Raw genomic sequence first — 21,231 nt, 5'->3', positions numbered from 1 at the left:
GAGAAGGAGTTGCTTTTAATCATGATTTTATATTATCCCTTCCGTGGATTTCAACTTCCAGGCTGCCATCATCAAAAATTATTACCAGAAATAAATTCAAGCTATTTTTTAAAAAAATAATTTATACAGGGCCAGAAAGAGCTTACACGTAAGAGAAAAAGCCATGTTGTGTAGCTGAAAACTATTCCTTAATTAAATGCAGCACTGTCTAAACTATAACACCGGAGAAGCCAGTCATTTAAAAGTGGCTCAAAAAATTCAAAATCCAGACTGTTTTCTTCCAAAATTCAGACTACAGTAAGCTATATTAAAATACCCCTCTTTAATACATCTATAAGACCTCATTATTTTAAATAGTTACAGGAAATTGTAACAAACAGATTTCATGCTAAGCATTAATTCCCACCCAAATGAAGCTTATCCAAAATCACCACCCTAAACCCACCTGTAAAGGCTCACTGTGAGGATTGTGTATGTTTATTATAGGTGAGAAACTGCTATTCACAGGGACTCTGGCCCCAAGGAATGGCCTCAATCGATATGGATTTGGAACTCCAACACCAAATACCTGTTTCAAAGGAGAACAAAAAATGCAATTTGAGTTGCTTTTATAGCAAACATTTTTATAGTTATAACTGATTGCTATAGGGAGACTGATAAATCTAATTTAGAAGGAAAAATATTAAGTTCCTTTTTAAACAAAAACTCCACAAATGTAGTTTCTATACTTGATTTGGCTACATATTTGATTTACTATATATGTGCTTCTGGAATGAATTCTATACCATATTGGAAACTGAAATGACAGCAGTCCTTCATGAAGTTATGGAAGAGACAAAAGAAAAAAAAAGGGAGTGAAAAGATTTCCCTACTTCAACCATCAGAAGTTGAAGCTATGGTCCAGACAACCTCTCAACTATCAAGCCTATCCCCAAGTCATTGCCGCACGGGAAGGCCCTTGTGGGTGAGCCAGTCATTCAAATGACAGATATTTATTAAGTGTTGGTGAGGTGCTAGGCATACACACAGCAGTGACCAATTCAATAGTGAACAAACAGATAATGTGCCTACTCTCATGAAACTTACATTACAGTACTGGGGAGAGACTAAATACAAATCAAAAGATTTTTAAAAAATCTCACTGTCTACAGGGTAAATAACAGACCATGTAGGGGTTGGGGGAGAGTTTAGACACCTACTGTATAATCCAGTGAGAGGTGACAGTGGCTTGGAAGAGAGCAGTGGTAGTGAAGAGAAGTAGACAGACTCGAGATATACTTAGAAGGAAGACTTGGTGAAAGACTGGATGTGGAGAGGTAAAGAAAGAAACGGCTGGCTGCTGGCGCTCACCTTGAGAACAATCTGATCATGACCCCCAGATAGTCCAGATTGGCTGTGACCATATAGGTCCACTGGAGGATACCTTTATAGAGTAAGGACCTTCATTCTTACGATAATCTTTTCATTTACTTGACAAGTATATGTTCAATGAGTATCATCTATATCACACTTAAAAATTACTGAACCAAGCATCAAAAGTTTACTGAATGCCTACTACCTTTAAAGACTTATTCACCATAAGTATGCAGAAGATATGGTTCCTTACTACAATGGAATATTTACTCTGACATATTTTCAAAATACATGGAGTGATTTGGGCACTGGAGAGGAAATGTCTTAAATAAAAGCATAAAAAATGTAAAGTAAGGTATTAGCTAAGTAAGGATTTAAATATTTGAGTTGCATGGGCAGCTCAGCATAGTGGAAAAGATTATTATGGTCTTTGTAACTGCTCAACAACTTACTAGTAGCATAATTTGGGCAAACTACTTAACGTTTCTAAACTTCAACTACCTTATCTGAAAAAAAAAATGAGAATAATAGTATCTGTAACACAGGCAGAGTATATGTATAGTATAGTGCTAGCCAAATATAAATAATTCTTCTTAACAATCTTGATATTACTATATAAAAAACTGATTCACAAACATAATAATGGCTGATATATTACACAAAAAGATTTACTATATTATTCCTATAAACATTAACTTTCTTTAATTACCTAAAAAAAGATTCTACATAAAAGTGTTCATCGAAGAAGTAAATATGATATTACTAATTCTTTAGTAATGATTCTTTACTAAAGAAAAGTTGGCATGTATGTTTTAATTTTGGAACTGTTATCAACTATGCTGTGTAAGTGTCTGAAAAGTAAAAATTAAAAAAAATTTTAAAAGTCAGTGTGAAAATATTTTTTACTATTCGTTTGTCAACCAATCTTACCTTAACACTCTAGCTGTAGCTTTAAAATAATTTGTTCAGTCTGATTGAATAGGGATATTTGCAATAAGTATGAAAATGCTCTAAGCCTAAACTCTTACATTTGCTATTAGGCCCTGAGTTTTTGAAGTAAGTTCTTAAAAGACTGTCACATGATAAGGTAGAGATAATGATTATATTTTATAAAATAAACAAAAGTTTTAATTCTGGTTCTTACCTGGTAAGTAAATACCCCATGATTAGATGTGTTAATAAATAAAGTATTTTCTACATTTCCCACTACTCTTGCAAGAAAAACTACATCAAATGATGTATTTCCTCCTGGAAGAATTTTCTGAAAAGCAAAGCAATAAATAAAGTTAAATTGGTAACAAACAACAAAAAACAAAACCCCAACAGATCATGCTGACCAAAATTACATAGCTAAAGTTCTTTAAACAAATATCTTAGAATCGTTTCCACGAACTAGCTTTTTTCCTTTAAAGGTTTAAGCTTTACATTAGCCTGACTATTGTGCAATGGATAATAATAAAAAAGATGTCTTTATATTAAATGTCTATAGTCACATATCTTTGTCAATTACCAGCCTAAAGGCCTGAAAAACAGATGGTTTCCTTGGACTGGGTTCATTCAACAATCACTAGGCTGGAATGAAGTGCCTAATTGTAGGCTGTTCCATGATCAGACAATCAAGGAGGAGTTGAGCTGAAGCTGAGCTTTTTATACAGATGTACTACTGTACTACTAAGCAACAACCTGTATTATTCCAAAGAATAAGCACAGCCTTGAACCCCCTGATCTCTGCCATCCATCCACACAAGGCACAAAATGTCCCTGAAACGTAAATAAGGAAAGAAGGCAGGGGTGAAAATATGCGTAGGAATTCAACTCCTATTATCTTGTGCAGATTGAGAATGTCACTATAGTCAGTAAACTAAAATTTTATTACAACAAAACAACAGGGCTGTTCCACGAAGTCTGAAAGACTGGGATTGCAACTCTGCCTGCAATAAAGCCTTAAAATGTGTTTTAGTATGTAAAGCTATCAACTCTTCTCATTCTGTCTCTATGGCCAGAACTCTAAAATGCTACCCAAATTATAGCTCAAAATACATGGCATTGAGACTCTGATTTCACCTTAGAATGCAGAAAGCTGGAAAGAGTATTTCTCCTGCAATATCACCAACAAAAAGAATAATTTACAAAATCACATTTTTTCTTGAACCCATCACAGATTACCAACTAGCCCCAAATCATAGGAAAGACAAGTATTTCCAAGAGAGATACAATGTGAGTACTGGCAGAGAATGAGAAGAAGATTAGGCCACCACAACAAAGTAAGCAAGAAATTCAGGTAAAATGTTTACACATTGTTAAAAGGTCAAGTGTAGGCTAGCATGAGAGTATAGAGCCCCTGGAAGATGTAGACACTAGGTGGAATTCACACCTGAGTCAGAAATCAGTAATAGAAAAACATCTGGTAAATCCTCAAATAGTTTGAAATTAAACAACAGACTTCTAAAATAACCCACTGGTCAAATAAGTAGTCACAAGATAAATTAGAAAATATTTTGAATCGATTGGAAATGAAATACAACATATCAAAATTTGTAGCCTGCACTTAAAGAAATACTAGGAAGAAAATTTATAGTATTACAAAAGGTCCATAAAACTGATAAAACCCTACACAGAATGACCATGAATAAAAAGGAAGAAGACAAAAATATAAGGAACTAAAATATGGATCTCATTATATACCCTTTACCCATAAAAAGGATGACAAAAGGATACTGCAAACAATTCTATGCCCATAAATTTAATAACTAGACGAAATGGACATATTCTTTGACAATCTGCCAAATCTGACACAGTCTGCTAAAGCTAATTCAAAATGAAATACGTAACACGAATAGTCCTACACCCAATTAAAGAAATTTAATTTGTGGTAAAAAAAACATCCTCACAAAGAAAAGCCTGAGCTGAGATGACTTCATTGGTAGAATGGTAGAATTCTCTACCAACCATTTAAGAAAGAAATAATACCAACCCTACACAAACTTTCCAGCATACAGAAGAAGAAAGAACCTTCCTAACTCATATTGAGCCTAGCGTTACCCTGATATCAAGACCAGGTAAAGACTTGACAAGAAAGCTACAAGCCAATATCCTTCATAAACATAGACATACAACCTTCTACAAAGTACTGGAGAATTGAATCCAGGCAATATATAAAAAGGATAATACGTTACGACCAAGTGATTTTTACCTTAGGAATGCAATTTTAGTCCAAGATTCAAAAATCAAATCAATATAATTCACTTACCAACAGACTAAAGAAAAACCGTAAGGTCATCTCAATAAATGAAAGTAATAATTTTACAACACTTAATATCCATTCATGACTAAAAATCTCAGTAAACTAGGTGAACAAAACTCCCTCAACCTGATAATGAGCATCTACAAAAACCCTAGAGTTATCATATTTAATGGTGAATGAATGAATGTTTTCCTTCCAAAACTTAGAACAACGCAAAGATATCTTCTCTTATGACAGCTATCTAACATTGTACTGAAGTACTAGAAAGTGCAGTAAGGCAAGAAATAAAAGGCACACACATTAGTACAGAAAACAAAATCTGTTTTTATTCACTGACAACATGGCTTTCTATATAGATAATCTCAAAAAATATTTACAAATATGCTCCTAGGACTAAGAAAAGAATTTAACAAAGTCATGGGAAGCAAGGTCAATATATAATAATCAATTGTGTTTCCACATACTAAAAATGAACAACTGGAATTCTAATTTTTAAAAAAGTATCATTTACTGTTGGCGTGGATGCGGAGAGAGAGGAACACTCATGCACTGTTGGTGGGACTGTAAACTAGTGCAACCTCTGTGGAAAGCAATATGGAGATATCTTAAAGAGATACAAGTAGAAGTACCATTCGATCCAGCAATCCCATTACTGGGCATCTACCCAAAAGACCAAATGATACTGTATAAGAAAGACACCTGCACCCGAATATTTATAGCAGCACAATTCACAACTGCAAAGATGTGGAAACAACCCAAGTGTCCATCAATACATGAGTGGATTAATAAAATGTGGTATATGTATACCATGGAGTACTATTCAGCTTTAAGAAACAATGGTGATATAGCACCTCTTGTATACTCCTGGATAGAGCTGGAACGCATTCTACTAAGTGAGGTATCCCAACAATGGAAAGACAAGCACCACATGTACTCACCATCAAATTGGTATTAACTGATCAACACACAAGTGCAAATATAATAACAACATCTATTGGATGTTGGGCAGGGGTGAGGGGGAAGGGGGGTGGAGGGAGCAGGGGACGGGTATATGCATATACAAAGAGTGCAATGCACACCACGTGAAGGATGGACATATTTGAAACTCGGACTTAGGGGGGGAGGGGGGAGGCAAGGGCAACATATGTAACCTAAACATCTGTACCCCCCTAATATGCTGAAATAAAAAAAAAGTATCATTTACAATAACATACAAAGAAATATTAAGGCATAAATCTAATAACGTGCAAGTTCTGTAAGCTGAAAACTATAAAACACTGCTGAAAGTAATCAAAGAAGACAAATGAAGAGAGATACTGTGTTCATGGACTAGAAGACTCAATATTGTTAAGAGGTTAATTCTCCTCAAATTGATTTATATACCCAATGCAACTGCAATCAAAATTTCAGTCTAAGGAGAAGTAACAACTTAACACAATGTGAAATAGGATCTTCAAACAGAAAAAATGTGACAGAAAAACTGATGAAATTCATATAAGCTCTTTAGTTAATAGTATTGTATAAACGCTAGGTTCCTAGTTTAGTATTTGCACTATGATTACATAAGTTTTTTTTTTTTGAGACAGAGTCTTGCTCTGTCACCCCAGCTAGAGGGCAGTGGTATCATCATAGCTCACTGCAACCTCAAACTCCTGGGCTCGAGCAATCCTCCTGCCTCAGCCTCCTGAATAGCTGGGACTATAGGCATGCATCATTACACCTTGCCAATTTTTCTATTTTTTTGTGGAGACGGGACCTCATTCTTGTTCAGGTTGGTCTCGAACTCCTGACCTCAAGCGATCCTCCAGCCTCGGCCTCCCAGAGTGCCAGGATTACAGACATGAACCACTGTGCCCGGCCAAGATGTTAACACCAGAAGAAACTGAGGTAGAAATATGTGGAGGAGACTACCATATATGAATGTATGGCAACTGAGTGAGGGGTATGTGGAGACTATTACTTTTCTGTACATTTAAAATTAATTCAAACAACACTGTTAAAAAAACTCAGTAGGATTTTTTAAAAAAAGAAATTGACAAGCTGATTCTAAAATTTAGAAGGCACGGAAAAAGAATAAGTCAAAACAATTATGAAAAAGAAAAACAAAATTAGAGGACTTCTGATACCTGATTCTAAGAATTACTATAAAGCCACAGTAATCAAAACACTATGAACTGGTGAAAAGATAGGTATTTTAGAGTCTCTCTATTAGATATATATTAGATCGTAGTAGAGAATCCAAAAACAGACCCACGCATACAAGATCAATTTTCAACAAAAATACAGTGGGGTTAGAATGAGAAAGGATGGTGTTTTTTAAGCAATGGCTCAGGAACACCTGGATATCCATATGCAAAACAAAATAATCCTTGATCTGTATCTCATACCATAAGCAAACATTAACTAAAAATGGATCATAGACCTAAATGTAAAATCTAAAACTACTACAGTTGTCCCTTGGTATCTGTAAAGGATTTGTTCCAGGACTTCCTGTGGATACAAAAATCCCTGATATAAAATGGCCTAATATTTGCGTATAACCTATGCACATCCTTCTGTATACTTTATATCACCTCTAGATTATTTATACTACCTAATATAATGTAAATGCTATTAATATGTAAATAGGAAGATTCAAGATGGCGGATGAGAAAAGCCGCCAGCCAGTGTCTCTGCAAAAAAGACAGATTTTAGAAGAAAGTGAAAAAAAAATAAATTAGCAGACAAACATAGATCGGATGAGGGTCCAAAGGAAGGGTTTCTGAAACTATAGGAGACTCCACGGAAGACGATGCGGAGGAGAACTGGAAGGAGAAAGGCCCCCGAGAGGCTTGGAGACCAGCAACAAGGATAGGTGGAGCAGATAACTTTCCCCTCCCTTGCATCTCAGACTGCTGGTGGGCTCCTGAGCGGTTGGAGAGACCTGCCGACACCAGCCCAGAGACAGCTGCTGCCGGTGAGCAGTGAGCCTCTTGAGGACAGGGCACCAGGCTCCCAGCTCCCTTGGGGCACCTCCCCGCGTGCAGACCTAAGCTGACCAGCAGGTGCCATATTGCTTCATTCTCTCCTTCCCCTTCCCTACTCGTGGGTGACCAGAGAGACAATTTAGCCATCCCATGGAGGCATCTGCAAGGAACGGGACCTTTCCTTTTGGGGCCCTACAGCAGACTGAGGGGTACTCAGACTGTGAGATCCCTACCCACCAGCCTTCCCAGGTGCTGCTAGCCTAGTGAGTCCGGGAGAAGGGGGCAAAATCCCGAAGTGGAGTGACATAGATCCAGCTTGAGCACCCTGTGGGTGACTTGAGACCAGCACTCCACCCCCTGGCAGGGCCAGGGATTGATCTCGAGGGCTGAGGGGACAGGCCTGCAGACCAAACCCCATACACCCAGGTCTCGATCGCGTTGCCCCGGGGCACAGAGGGATATTTGTGAATGAGCCTACTGAGGTGTGTGTGCCTTCAGGGGCAGCTCAGCATGCTTGAGGGCAACCCTCCTCCCACGGGAAGGCTGTGTACCCAGTCCAGGCTGTGATCCTGGGCAGGGAATCTCCCAGCCCGCATCACAGCCAGGGGATATTTGCTGGCTTGAGGTCCTACCTGCTGGCAGAGGCCCAGGAGAAACCACGGGATAGGGGAGGGTGGAAAGGAGCGAACCCTGCTCCAGACTGCAGGTCTCAGACAATCCCACTCCTGCATACAGTCTTTTCAGCTGAGTGAGGCCATTTCAGCCCCTCCTTGGCAGCTTTGCCCAGAAGCAGAGAACAGACTTTTGTCCTTGCTAATACCATCTGTGGAACTTGAGGGCAGGCTTACCCAACCCAGCTCCGTCCAGACTCACTCACGGACCTGCCCCCACTGAGGTGGAGAATAAGGACACACCTGGAAGTCCCAGGGCCCCACCCACCACCCGAGTGCCTCTCCAGAGTAACAAGAGCTGGTTACTGGACTCAAAAACAACACTGCAGCCTGCTTCTCCCAGCAAGCACCACCTACTGACAGGGAGGTCATTCTGCACACCCTTTTACTGCATCTACTGACTCATCATAAAGGGTGTGGTCGAATCTCACCTACAAACACCACCTACTGGCTCAGAGACTAAACAGGGCTTGTCATTATCCGAATGAAAATCTAAAGGCAAGAAGCAACAACTGATCCAGATGGGAAGGAACCAGCAAAAGAATTCTGAAAGTATGAAGAATCAAACGGAAAGCACACCCTCAAAGAGGAACACCAGCTCTCTAGCAATGGACATTAACCAAACTCAGAACACTAAAATGACGGAAGAAGAATTTCGAACATGGATTGTAAGAAAACTCAATGATATCCAAGAAAAAAATGGATAACCAACACAAAGAAATGACAAAAAAAAAAAAGAAAAGAAAAAAATCCAGGACTTGGAAGAAAAATTCACTAAAGAAATGGAAATAGTAAAGAAAAATGAAACTGAACTCCTGGAAATGAAGAATTTATTCAAGGAACTACAAAACACAGTGGAAAGCCTCAAGAACAGGGTAGATCAAACAGAAGAAAGAATCTCAGGGATTGAAGATAACACCTTCCAATTAAATAAGTCAGTCACAGAGCTAGAAATAAGAGAAAAGAGCAGAGCCTACAAGAAATGTGGGATTATGTGAAGAAGCCTAACGTGAGAGTTATGGACATACCTGAGGGTGAAGAAGAAAACACGCAAGGGTTGGATAATCTATTTGAAGATATAATAGAGGAAAATTTCCCAGGCCTTGGTAAAAATCTAGATATCCAGGTACAAGAAGCTCAAAGGACCCCTGGGAGATTCAATGCAAACAGGAAAACACGACAACAAGCAGTCATCTGACTGACCAAAACATCCACTAAAGAGGTCCTTCTACCAGATGTAAGGCGAAAGAAACAAGTAACATACAAAGGAAAGCCCATCTGCTAGACTTCTCAACTGAAACCCTACAAGCAAGAAGAGACTGAGGCCCCATTCTCACTCTTCTGAAACAGAATAATGCCCAGCCTAGAATCTTGTACCCTGTAAAACTAAGTTTTGTATATGAAGGAGAAATAAAGACATTCTCAGATAAGCAAAGACTGAGGGAATTCACCAAGACAAGACCAGCCCTCCAAGAAGTACTTAAAAGAGAGTTACACACAGATCAGCACAAGAAACACTCACAAATGTAAAACCACTCAAAAGCTAAAGATCAAAGGCCAGATACCACAATGGCTCAAGAGAGTAAATAAAACAATAAAGTTCAACCCAATAGGATGAACAAAGATTTGCCCCACCTATCAATTCTCTCAATAAATGTGAATGGCTTGAACTCCCCACTCAAGAGACGTAGGCTGGCCGAATGGATAAAAAATACAAGCCAAGTATCTACTGTCTTCAGGAAACCTGCAAGGATGCATTCAGACTCAAGTTAAAGGGGTGGAAATCAATATTTCAAGCAAATGGAAGCCAAAAGAAGGCTGGCGTGGCGGTTTTGATTTCAGATAACTTAAGTTTTTAAATCAACACAAGTAATGAAAGACAAAGAGGGTCACTATATAATGGTGAAGAGTACAGTTCAACAAGAAGACATAACAATTCTAAATATGTTATGTACCCAACTTAGGTGCACCCAGATTCATAAAGCAAACTCTACTTGATCTAAACAAAGTGATAAACAGCAATACCATAATAGCCGGAGACTTCAACATCCTGCTGACAGCACAGGACAGAGCCTCCAAACAGAAAATTAACAAAGAAATAATGGACTTAAACAGAACTCTAGAACAAATGGGTCTGACTGACATTTACAGGACATTTTACCCCCAAACCACTGAATATACATTCTTCTCATCAGCTCATGGGATATTCTCTAAGACTGACCATATCCTAGGACATAAAGCATGTCTCAAAAAAAAAAAAATAGAAATCATACCATGTATCTTCTCAGACCACAGTGGAATAAAAGTAGAAATCAACCCTAACAGAAACTCTCATTTCCACACAAAGTCATGGAAACTAAACAGCCTTCTGCTGAACGATTACTTCATAAATGAGGAAATCAAGATGGAAATCAAAAGATTCTTTGAATTAAACGACAAAGGAGACACAAATTACCAAAATCTGTGGGACACAGCTAAAGCAGTCCTGAGAGGAAAGTTTATTTCCATAAATGCCTATATCCAGAAGACAGAAGGATCACAAATAGACAACCTAATGAACCGGCTCAAAGAGCTGGAAAAATAAGAACAGACTGGCCCCAAACCCAGCAGAAGAAGTGAAATTAATAAGATCAAATCAGAACTAAACGAAATTGACAACAAGAAAACTATACAGAAGATTAATAAAACAAAAAGTTGGTTCTTTGAAAAAATAAACAAAATTGACATGCCTTTGGCTAGACCAACGAAAAGCAGAAAAGAAAAATCTCTAATAAGCTCCATCAGGAACAAAAAAGGAGAAATAACTGATGCCACAGAGATACAAGATATAATGTATGAATACTACAAAAACCATTATGCACACAAACTGGAAAATGTGGAGGAAATGGACAAATTTTTAGAAACACACAGCCTCCCTAGGCTCAACCAGGAAGAAATAGAATTCCTGAACAGACCAATATCAAGTACTGAAATTGAAACAGCTCACTCTTTGCTGATGATATGATATTATAGCTAGAAAACCCCAAGGATTCAACCAAGAGACTCCTGGCATTGATAAATGAATTCAGTAAAGTCTCAGGATACAAAATCGATACACACAAATCAGAGGCATTCATATATGCCAGTAACAGTCAAACTGAGAACCAAATCAAAGACTCAATACCCTTCACAACAGCAACAAAGAAAATAAAATACCTAGGAATATATTTAACTAAGGAGGTAAAAGACCTCTACAGGGAGAATTATAAAACACTGAGGAAGGAAATAGCAGAGGATGTAAACAGGTGGAAAACCAAACCATGCTCGTGGGTTGGCAGAATCAACATTGTTAAAATGTCTGTACTACCCAAAGTGATCTACAGATTCAATGCAATCCCTATTAAAATACCAATATCATTTTCCACAGACATAGAAAAAGTAATTTTATGCTTCATATGGAACCAGAGAAGACCCTGTATAGCAAAAGCAATCCTAGGCAATAAAAACAAAATGGGAGGTAACAATTTACCAGACTTCAAACTATACTAGAAGGCTATAATAATCAAAACAGCGTGGTACTGGCACAAGAACAGGGTCATTGACCAGTGGAACAGAACTGAGAACCCAGATATAAAACCATCCTCATATAGCCATCTAATCTTTGACAAAGCAGACAAAAACATATATTGGGGAAAAGAATCCTTATTCAATAAATGGTGCTGGGAAAACTGGATAGCCACATGTAGAAGACTGAAACAGGATCCACACCTTTCACCTCTCACAAAAATCAACTCATGGTGGGTAACAGACTTAAACCTAAGGTGTGAAACTATTAGAATTCTAGAAGAAAACATTGGAAAAACTCTTACAGACATTGGCCTAGGCAAAGAATTTATGAAGAAGACCGCAAAGGCAATCACAGCAACAACAAAAATAAATAAATGGGACCTGATCAAATTAAAAAGCTTCTGCACAGCCAAAGAAACTGTCATGAGAGCAAACAGACAACCTACAGAATGGGAGAAAATTGATAACTAGAATCTATTTAGAACTCAGGAAAATCAGCAAGAAAAAATCAAACAACCCTATCAAAAAGTGGGCAAAGGACATGAACAGAAACTTTTCAAAAGAAGACAGAATAATGGCCAAGAAACATATGAAAAAATGCTCAACATCTCTAATCATCAGGGAAATGCAAATCAAAACCACAATGAGATATCACTTATCTCCAGTGAGAATGGCCTTTATCAAAAAGTCCCAAAACAATAAATGTTGGCATGGATGCGGAGAGATAGGAACACTCATACACTGCTGGTGGGACTGCAAACTAGTGCAACCTCTGTGGAAAGCAATATGGAGATACCTTAAAGAGATACAAGTAGATCTACCATTTGTTCCCGCAATCCCACTGCTGGGCATCTACCCAAAAGAACAAAAGACATTCTATAAAAAAGACATCTGCACTCAAATGTTTATAGCAACACAATTCACAACTGCAAAGATGTGGAAACAACCCAAGTGCCGATCAATACATGAGTGGATTAATAAAATGTGGTATATGTATACCATGGAGTACTATTCAGCTATAAGAAACAATGGTGATATAGCTAGTACCTCTTGTATTTTCGTGGATAGAGCTGGAACCCATTCTACTAAGTGAAGTATCCCAAGAATGGAAAAATAAGCACCACATGTACTCACCAGCAAATTGGTTTCACTGATCAACACCTAAGGGCACATATAGGAATAACATTTATCGGGCGTCGGGCAGATGGGAGGGGGGTGGAGGGGATGGGTATATACGTAAATAATCAGTGTGATGCGCACCATCTGGGGGATGGACACACTTGAAGCTCTGACTCAGGGGGGCAAGGGCAATGTAACCTAAACATTTGTACCTCCATAAGATGCAGAAATAAAAAAAAATATGTAAATAGTTGTTACACTGTATTGTTTAGGGAATAATGACCAGAAAAAAATCTGTACATGTTTAGTATAGACACAATTTTTTTTCAAATATTTTCAATTTGGCACTGATTGAATTCATGGATGTGGAACCCAGGAACATGGAGGACCAATTATACTTCTAGAGGCAAAACTGGAGAAAATCTTTGTGATCTTGGGTTAGGCAAAGAGTTCTTAGCTACAACTTCAAAAGCATGACCCATAAAAGAAAAATTTGATAAACTGGACTTCATAAACATTAAAAACTTCTGCTCTTTAAAGATTTTATAAAGAGAATGAATAGACATGCTACAAACGGAAAGAAAAGATTTGCAAATCACCTCCTGATAAAGGACTTATATCCGGAATATATAAAGAACTCACTAAGAAAACAAGCCAATTAAAAAAACAGGCAAAAAATTTGAGCAGCTACTTCATCAAAGAAAATATATGGATGGCAAATAAAAAGATATTGAATATTACTTTTCACTGGGGAATGCAAATTGAAAATGGACTAACACTATACACCTATTTTAACGGCAAACAAACAAAACCCCAAACCTGACAACATGGAATGCTAATAAGGATGTGGAGCAACTGAAACTCTCATACATCTAGTGGGAACATGAAGTGGTACAATCATTATGAAAAACTGTTAAACATATACTTAGCATAAGACCCAGCAATCTCACTCCTAAGCATTTACCTAAAAGAAATGAACATTTATGTTTACACAAAAATCTATATGTAAATATGTATAGTGGCTTTATTTATAACTCCAAGTAGGAAATAACCCAAAAGTCTTCAACTCATAAATGAATAAACAAACTGTGATACTGCCAGCCAATGAAATACTATTCTGCAATAAAGCGGTTCAAAGAACTGATACACCTAACAACATGGACCAATATGGAACGTATTTTATTAAATTAAAGAAGCCAGACTAAAAGAGCTATATACTACATGGTTCCATTAATATACCCTGGAATAGGCTGTTATACTCATTGGTTTGAGTTGACTGAGTTACTGATTACATGACTTTAAGGGTTTCTCAAAACTCAGAACTAAAGGTGTGAAATTTTACTGCATGTATATCGTAATTTAAAAACATACAAATATATGTAAGATACATAATATAATATAATAAATATAAAAGTATTTATTTTTTTTCACTATTTGGAGTAAATAAGAACTGAATACGAAAACAAACAACTCAATTAAAAAACAGGCAAAAGACTTGAGCGGACACTTCACCAAGTGACATAAGTCTGCCAGGGGTCCCTTATAGACTGACTCAATTTTATTTTAGTCGGGACCATTTGTACAAAGGTCTCAGTTTGCATGTTCCCTTGGAACAAGAACAATCAATTGACTGTTTAGGTTTAACTCTTGGTTGGCAAGAATAAACCCTAATCTACTTTAAAATAACAAAATCTCTAAAAATAAAGTAGATAACATTACTAAGTTCGGGCCATCCACCCACACAGTCCACTGTCATGAATTTAATTCCACAGAATTGTATTGCTGGCCACCCTTTTATCACCTTTATAACTACCTCCAACAATTTGAGGATTCATAGTCCTGACACCTATGACACAGAGAAGAATCAAGGCAATTTGAAAAAAGAATGTCATTTTCCCATCTAAGATGCCACCACTTTAAATATAGATGCTTTGTACCAGAGCAAGAGAAAAAGGAAAAAAATAATGCTCAAAAACAGCTAATAAGAGACCTGCACATAAAGCAAGGAGTGAGGATAACAAAAACCTGCTTCATACAAAGGGCCAGTGAAGAAAACTATATGACTCATTTGGGGCACTACATGGAGGGAGAAAAACTAACTTAGAATTTGGACTATACATCAGTATTCATGCAGGTTTGTAGTCTGAATACATACATATCAGTGGTCCAAAAAACCTCAAGCAGAAAATTTAATGTTTACATTACAGTGCTGAGACCACTAGTGCCAGTCATTCTCTCTGGAAAAACCCAACTTTAATCCAAGCTGACAGTGATTGTAAGGTGTCTGACTGTAAGATGTGTCCCGATTCCAGAGATATAAAAATGTGAAAAAAATGGTTTTAGAATTGCTGAGTACAGTATTGCTATCTGAGAACAGTTCTAGAAGAGATTCATAAGATCTATGCTTACTATATGAAAATTTATCCAGAGGAAACCTGGTTTCCTTTGAAATTTTTATGGGAACTTATTTTATTTAAAAAAATATTCAAACAATATCCTTTTAAAACCCATGTAAATTTCACAAAGTAAGGGACATTTCCATAGAATGCTTGTAGCTGATGGATACAAGACCTGAGTTTCTAGTTCTCACACTAAGAAACTGTAATTTTGGCAAGTCATATTTGTAAGCAAAGCTCATTTCCTGGGTTTTTACTTCCCTGGTGATCTTAACCAGATGCATGGCTTTGTACCTTCACCAGTGACTCCTGAGCTTCTATTTCTAGTCCAATCCTCTCTCTCTCATACACCAAACTCAAATACCAACAGCCTCCTTGACACCTCTATTTGAATATCTAGGAGACAGTTCAAATCAAACATGTCCCAATTGAACTATTGGTTGTACCTCTGAAACCTGCTTCACCCTCAGCCTTCTCCATCTCAGGTGATAGTAAACTTTGTCCTTCTACTTGCTTGGGACAAAACTCCAGAGCCAATCTTAATCCTCCTCTTTCTCCCAATCTCACATCACGAAATCCTGTTGGCTGTATATTCAAAATATACAGGCATATTGCCTTTTATTGTGCTTCATTTTACTGTACTTCACAGATATTGCATTTTTTACAAATTGAAGGTTTGTAGCAACCCTGTATCAGTCAAGTCTATTGGCACCATTTTTCCAAGAGCATGTGCTCACTTCATGTCTCTATGTCACATTTTTGGTAATTCTTGCAATATTTCAAACTTTTTTCATTATTATTACATCTGTTATGGTGATCAGTGGTCTTTGATGTTACTACTGTAACTGTTTTGAGGTGCCACGAACCATCACTCACTTAAGACACCCAACTTAATCGATCAATGTTGTGTGTGTTCTGACCCCTCCACCGACAGGCTGTTCCCCCATCCCTCTCCCTCTCCTCAGGCCTCCCTATTCCCTGAGACACAACAATATTGAAATCAGACCAATTAATAGCCTACAATGGCCTTTAAGTGTTCAAGTGAAAGGAAGAGTTGCACATCTCTCACTTTAAATCAAAGATAGAAATGAAGCTTAGTGAAGAAAGCATGTCAAAAGCCAAGATAGGCTGAGAGCTAGGCCCCTTTCTTTCATCAGTTAGCCAAGCTGTGAATGCAAAGGAAAAGTTCTTGAAGGAAGTTAAAAGTGCTACCCTAGTGAACACATGAATGACAGTTAAGAAAGCAAAACAGCCTTATTGCTGATATGGAGAAAGTTTTAGTGGTCTGGATAGAAGATCGAACCAGCCAAAGCCTAATCCAGAACAAGGCCCCAATTCTCTTTAACTCTATGAAGGCTGACAGAGGTTAGGAGGCTGCAAAAGAAAAGCTGGAAGTTAGCAGACATTGGTTCTTAAGGTTTAGGGAAAGAAGTTAGCTCGGTAACATAAAAGCGCAAGGCGAAGCTGATGTAAAAGTTGCAGAAAGTTATCCAGAAGGTCTAGCATTGATGAAGGTGGCTACAGTCAACAACAGATTTCTCATGAGATGAACAGAAATGAGATGAATAGAAATTTTCTATTGAAAGAAAATGCCATCTAGGACTTTCATAGCTAGAGAGAAGTCAATGTCTGGCTTCAAAGCTTCAAAGGACAGGCTGACTCTCTTGTTAGGGGCTAATGAAGCTGGTAACTTTTAAGTTGAAGTCAATGTTCATCTACCACTCTGAAAATCCTGGGGCCCTTAAGAATGAAATCTACTCTGCTTGTGCCCAATAAATGGAATAACAAAGCCTGGATGACAGCACATTTGTTTAAAGCATGGGTTACTGAATATTTTTAGCCACTGGTAAGACCTACTGCTCAGAAAGAAAAAGATTCCTTTCAAAATAGTACTGCTCATTGACAATGCACCTGGTCACCCAAGAGCTCTGATGGAGATGCACAAGGAGATTAATGTTGTTTTCATACCTGCTAATACAACGTCCACTCTGTAGCCCATGGATCAAAGGGTAATTTCAACTTTCAAGTCTTATTACTTAAGAAATACATTTCCTAAGGTTATAGCTGCTATAGAAATGATTCCTCTGATGAATGTGGGCAAGTCAGTTGAAAACCTGGAAAGAATTTACCATTTTAGATGCCATTAAGAACATTCATGATTGATGGGAGAAGGTCAAAATATCAGCATTAACAGGAATCTGGAAGAAGTTGATTCCAACCCTCATGGATTTGAGGGGTCCAAGACTTCAGTAGAGGAAGTCACTAAAGATGTGGAAACAGCAAAAGAACTAGAATAAGACGTAGAACCTGAAGATGGGACTGAATTCCTAAAATCTCATGATAAAACTTTAAAGGATGAGGAAGAGTTGCTTGTTATGGATGAACAAAGAAAGTGGTTTCTTGAGATGGAACATACTCCTGGTGAAGAGGATATGAACACTGTTGAAATGACAACAAAAGATTAAGAATAGTACACAAATTTAGTTAATAAAGCAGTGGCAGGGTTTGAGAATACTGACTTCAATTTTGAAAGAAGTTCTACTGTGGGTAAAATGCTATCAAAGAGCACTGCATGCTAGAGAAATCTTTCGTGAAAGGAAGAGTCAATTGATATGGCAAACTTCACTGTCGTCTTATTTTAAGAAATTGCCACAGCCACCCCAATCTTTGGCGACCAACACCCTGATCAGTCAGCAGCCATCAACTCTGAGGCAAGACCCTCCCCAAACAAAAAGATTACGACTTGCTGAAGGGTCAGATGACTGTTAGCATTTTTTAGAAATAAGGTGTATATATGTATGTTTTTAGACAAAATGCTACAGCACACTTAATAGACTACAGTATAGTATTAAACTTTAATAATCACTGGGAAACCAAAAAATTCTTGTGACTTGCTTTATTGTGGTGGTCTGGAACTGAGCCCGCAATCTCTCTGAGGTATACCTGTATCCAACCCCTTTTTTCACCTTTTCCATACACCACACTCTGGTCAGAGTAATCATCTTCTCACCTTGGAGTACTGCAACAGCCAATGTGACTGGTGACCCTGATTCTCCCCTTTGTCCCTCTATTTTTGATAAACAGTGATCCTTTTAAAACATAAGCTATCATTTCATTCATCTACTCAAACCCCTTTGATGGCTTCCCATTTCAATCAGAAAAAGAGCCAAGTCCTTACCACAGCTTGGAAGGCCTGTCATGTCTGCCCTCCACCCACACGTCCTCTCACCCTTGCTAACTCTGGTTTAGACACTCTTCGCACACCAAGCCTGCGTTCACAGCAGAGCCTTTGTACTGCCTGTTCCTTCTGTCTGGAATGTTCTTCTCCTATATATTCCACTTTCCTTCATATAGTCCTCCTGCCCTAACCCCTTCAGTCTTTGTTCAAATGTCACCTTCTGAGCAAAGCCCACGCTGACCATCCTACTTAAAAGTGGACCACTCCTCCCGGAACATTCCTAATCCCCTCATCCTATATTCCCTTTTCTCAGCTTGTATTATCTTCTAAGAGTTTATAACATTTATTATGTTTGTCTTCCCTCTGCTGCTGATGTCACCTAAACTCCCCAGAGGTAAGTATCTGGAGTAAAGGATCTATCTCTGTTGTTCACTGATAAATCCAAAGTGCCTGGCACTTAAGTAGGCAAGACTCAAGTGCTGGGAGGCACTAAATAAATATTTGTTAAATTAATTAATTCCTTATGTCCACACATGTGGCAAAATTATTTTAAAATTTATATTTAAGAAAAATTTTAAATTACTAACATAACAAGTGCTTATTTTACTCAGTGATACACTGCAAAGATGACTGAAGAAAAAGTTAACACCTCAAACCTCATTGATTCTCACTTTTCTCAGGTTATCCAGTTAACCTGGTGAATCTACCTATACCTTACTCTGGCTCTTATTAATATATCGAAGCATACACAGAGTTTTGCTTTTTATAAAATCATTATATTCTACTTGACAATGTGTTTTTCTTATATACTAACATAGCATGCATATTATTCCAGATCAACAGATATGGATTTATTTCATTCTTTTTACTATCTGCATAATATTCCACACTACTGCTGTATCACATTTTATTCAATTCCCAATAATATGCTGGACATCAGAGTTTAACCTAAAATAGAATAAATAATGTCCAGACTTCTATATCTAATTAGAAATAATCATTAATATTCATTAATGACCTTCAGTGAATAAGAGATGATTGTTTATTATATTAAGCATAGTAAAAGAAGTGAACTACAACATTTTCATTTTAGTCACAAAGTGTACCCTAGTTAATCTTCAGTTTATATGAAAGTTTAATTAAAGGCTGTAGTTAATTAATAAAAAAGTAATTTTGTTTTCTTACCATGTGTAAGACACCCATTTCCACAATTCGAGCAATCAAAATTTGACTATTCTTTGACACAAAACATATATTGCATATTTTATGGCCAATATATAATAAAGCCATGAAGGCTGAATAGGTCTTAGTCTTACTATTATGTAACTTTTAATTATAATTACATAGATAATTATATTTAATTAAGAGATAATTATGAGAACTTATATACAGAAAGATAAACTGTCACATAATCACATTCCCTACTTTTCGTATTATTCCTATTCTTGATTTTCAGGTGGTCTTAAAATCAAAACCTTAATAAGAGGATTATTTGTATGTGTTATAACACAATTATGTAAAATTGTGGTCTTTTAAACAATAATTAAAAAATTATTCTTTTCTGTATTTCCTACTGCTTGGTTAATGTAGAGATGATATCCGTTAATAACCAAAAAGTTTGTGAGTTACAGAAAATGAATTTTTATTGTCAAAGAAATAGCATGTGACCAGGGATTATGAATATGACAAAGACCGCAAGAGTTAAAAGAAACATACAGAAGGTTTTGCCCTCCTGGACAAGACAAACTCCATTCATTTTTCCCCAAAGGCTCTTATTGTAGGCATAAAACTGAAGGGGAGGGGAAATGAAGTTATTTCCTCCCCCAGGAGTTTATTCCATCTCTCCCCTTTACTTCTTGAGCTTCCAGAGGTAACGTCTTACTGTTGGGGAAAAGATGGAAAGCAAGAAGAACAAAAGGTAAGAGAAGATAGCATAGATTTTGCTATCTCCTTTGAAGCTAACTCTCGTCTATTTAAATGTTGATTTTGGTAAGTGTAATTATATTTATCGTTCAATTCCACATCCTCACAGCAGAAAACACCGATGGATTTTTAACTTGTTCTTTGATTACATACACATATAGTTTATCTTTTGAAGAATTTTCAAAAAAAAAAAAAAGACCACCATTCTCTTTGTGTAAGGTTCATGTATAGAAAGAAATAGGTCCCTACTGCAGAAATGTCAAATTGGTGGCCTTCAGCTTATGTTGTTCGGTCTACACTTTCTTTCTAAAATTGAATTCATTTTCAATGTGTAAAGATTGGGAGATATTTAAAAATTCTGATTTCTGACTCTTCTTGGAAAATCAGCAGAACTGTACATTGGGCTTATACTCCCACACAGCAACCACAGGCAGTAGCCCAGTGGGGGTTGATCCTTTTGAATGGGCCATTGCACTTGGCTTGCCTACCTCATTTACATTGTTTACCTAGCCCAGTGAGTGTCTGTTTGCAACTAAATCTCCTTTAGCCTCTGTATTGAGACAGCATTGGAAAAAGTGAAAATTCTAGCCCTTTAACAGGTGAAGCTTGGAGTGTTCAGAAACCACAAAACATTGCTTGAACTAACAAAGTAAGTTAACAGTTAAAAATAAAATGTACAGTGCAGTTACGAACTATTTTTGAACTGTTTCCATTTTTATTTTTTTTTGAGACAGAGTCTTACTCTGTTGCTCATGCTAGAGTGCCATGGTGTCAGCCTAGCTCATAGCAACCTCAAAACTCCTGGGCTCAAGCAATCCTACTGCCTCGGTCTCCC

At 37.3% G+C, this 21,231-nt stretch overlaps 1 protein-coding gene across 1 annotated transcript in view; it reads right to left on the bottom strand.

Moving 5' to 3' along the window:
• The window catches only part of TMEM131 (transmembrane protein 131), a 244,454-nt gene that overhangs the window by 80,003 nt on the left and 143,220 nt on the right, over positions 1–21,231 (bottom strand). Inside the window, exons 6-7 of the mRNA XM_012641982.1 lie at positions 2,498–2,614; positions 446–568 (exon numbers count right to left, since the gene is read on the bottom strand). Of these exons, the coding sequence (XP_012497436.1) occupies positions 446–568; positions 2,498–2,614 (240 nt within the window). The remainder of the gene's footprint in view (positions 1–445; positions 569–2,497; positions 2,615–21,231) is intronic.

The sequence above is a fragment of the Propithecus coquereli genome, unplaced genomic scaffold, assembly GCF_000956105.1.
Source record: "Propithecus coquereli isolate 6110/MARCELLA unplaced genomic scaffold, Pcoq_1.0 Scaffold171, whole genome shotgun sequence".
NCBI classification, from domain to species: Eukaryota; Metazoa; Chordata; class Mammalia; order Primates; family Indriidae; genus Propithecus; species Propithecus coquereli.
Note: the sequence above shows the minus strand (reverse complement) of the source record. Positions and strands in the feature narration are given on the sequence as shown.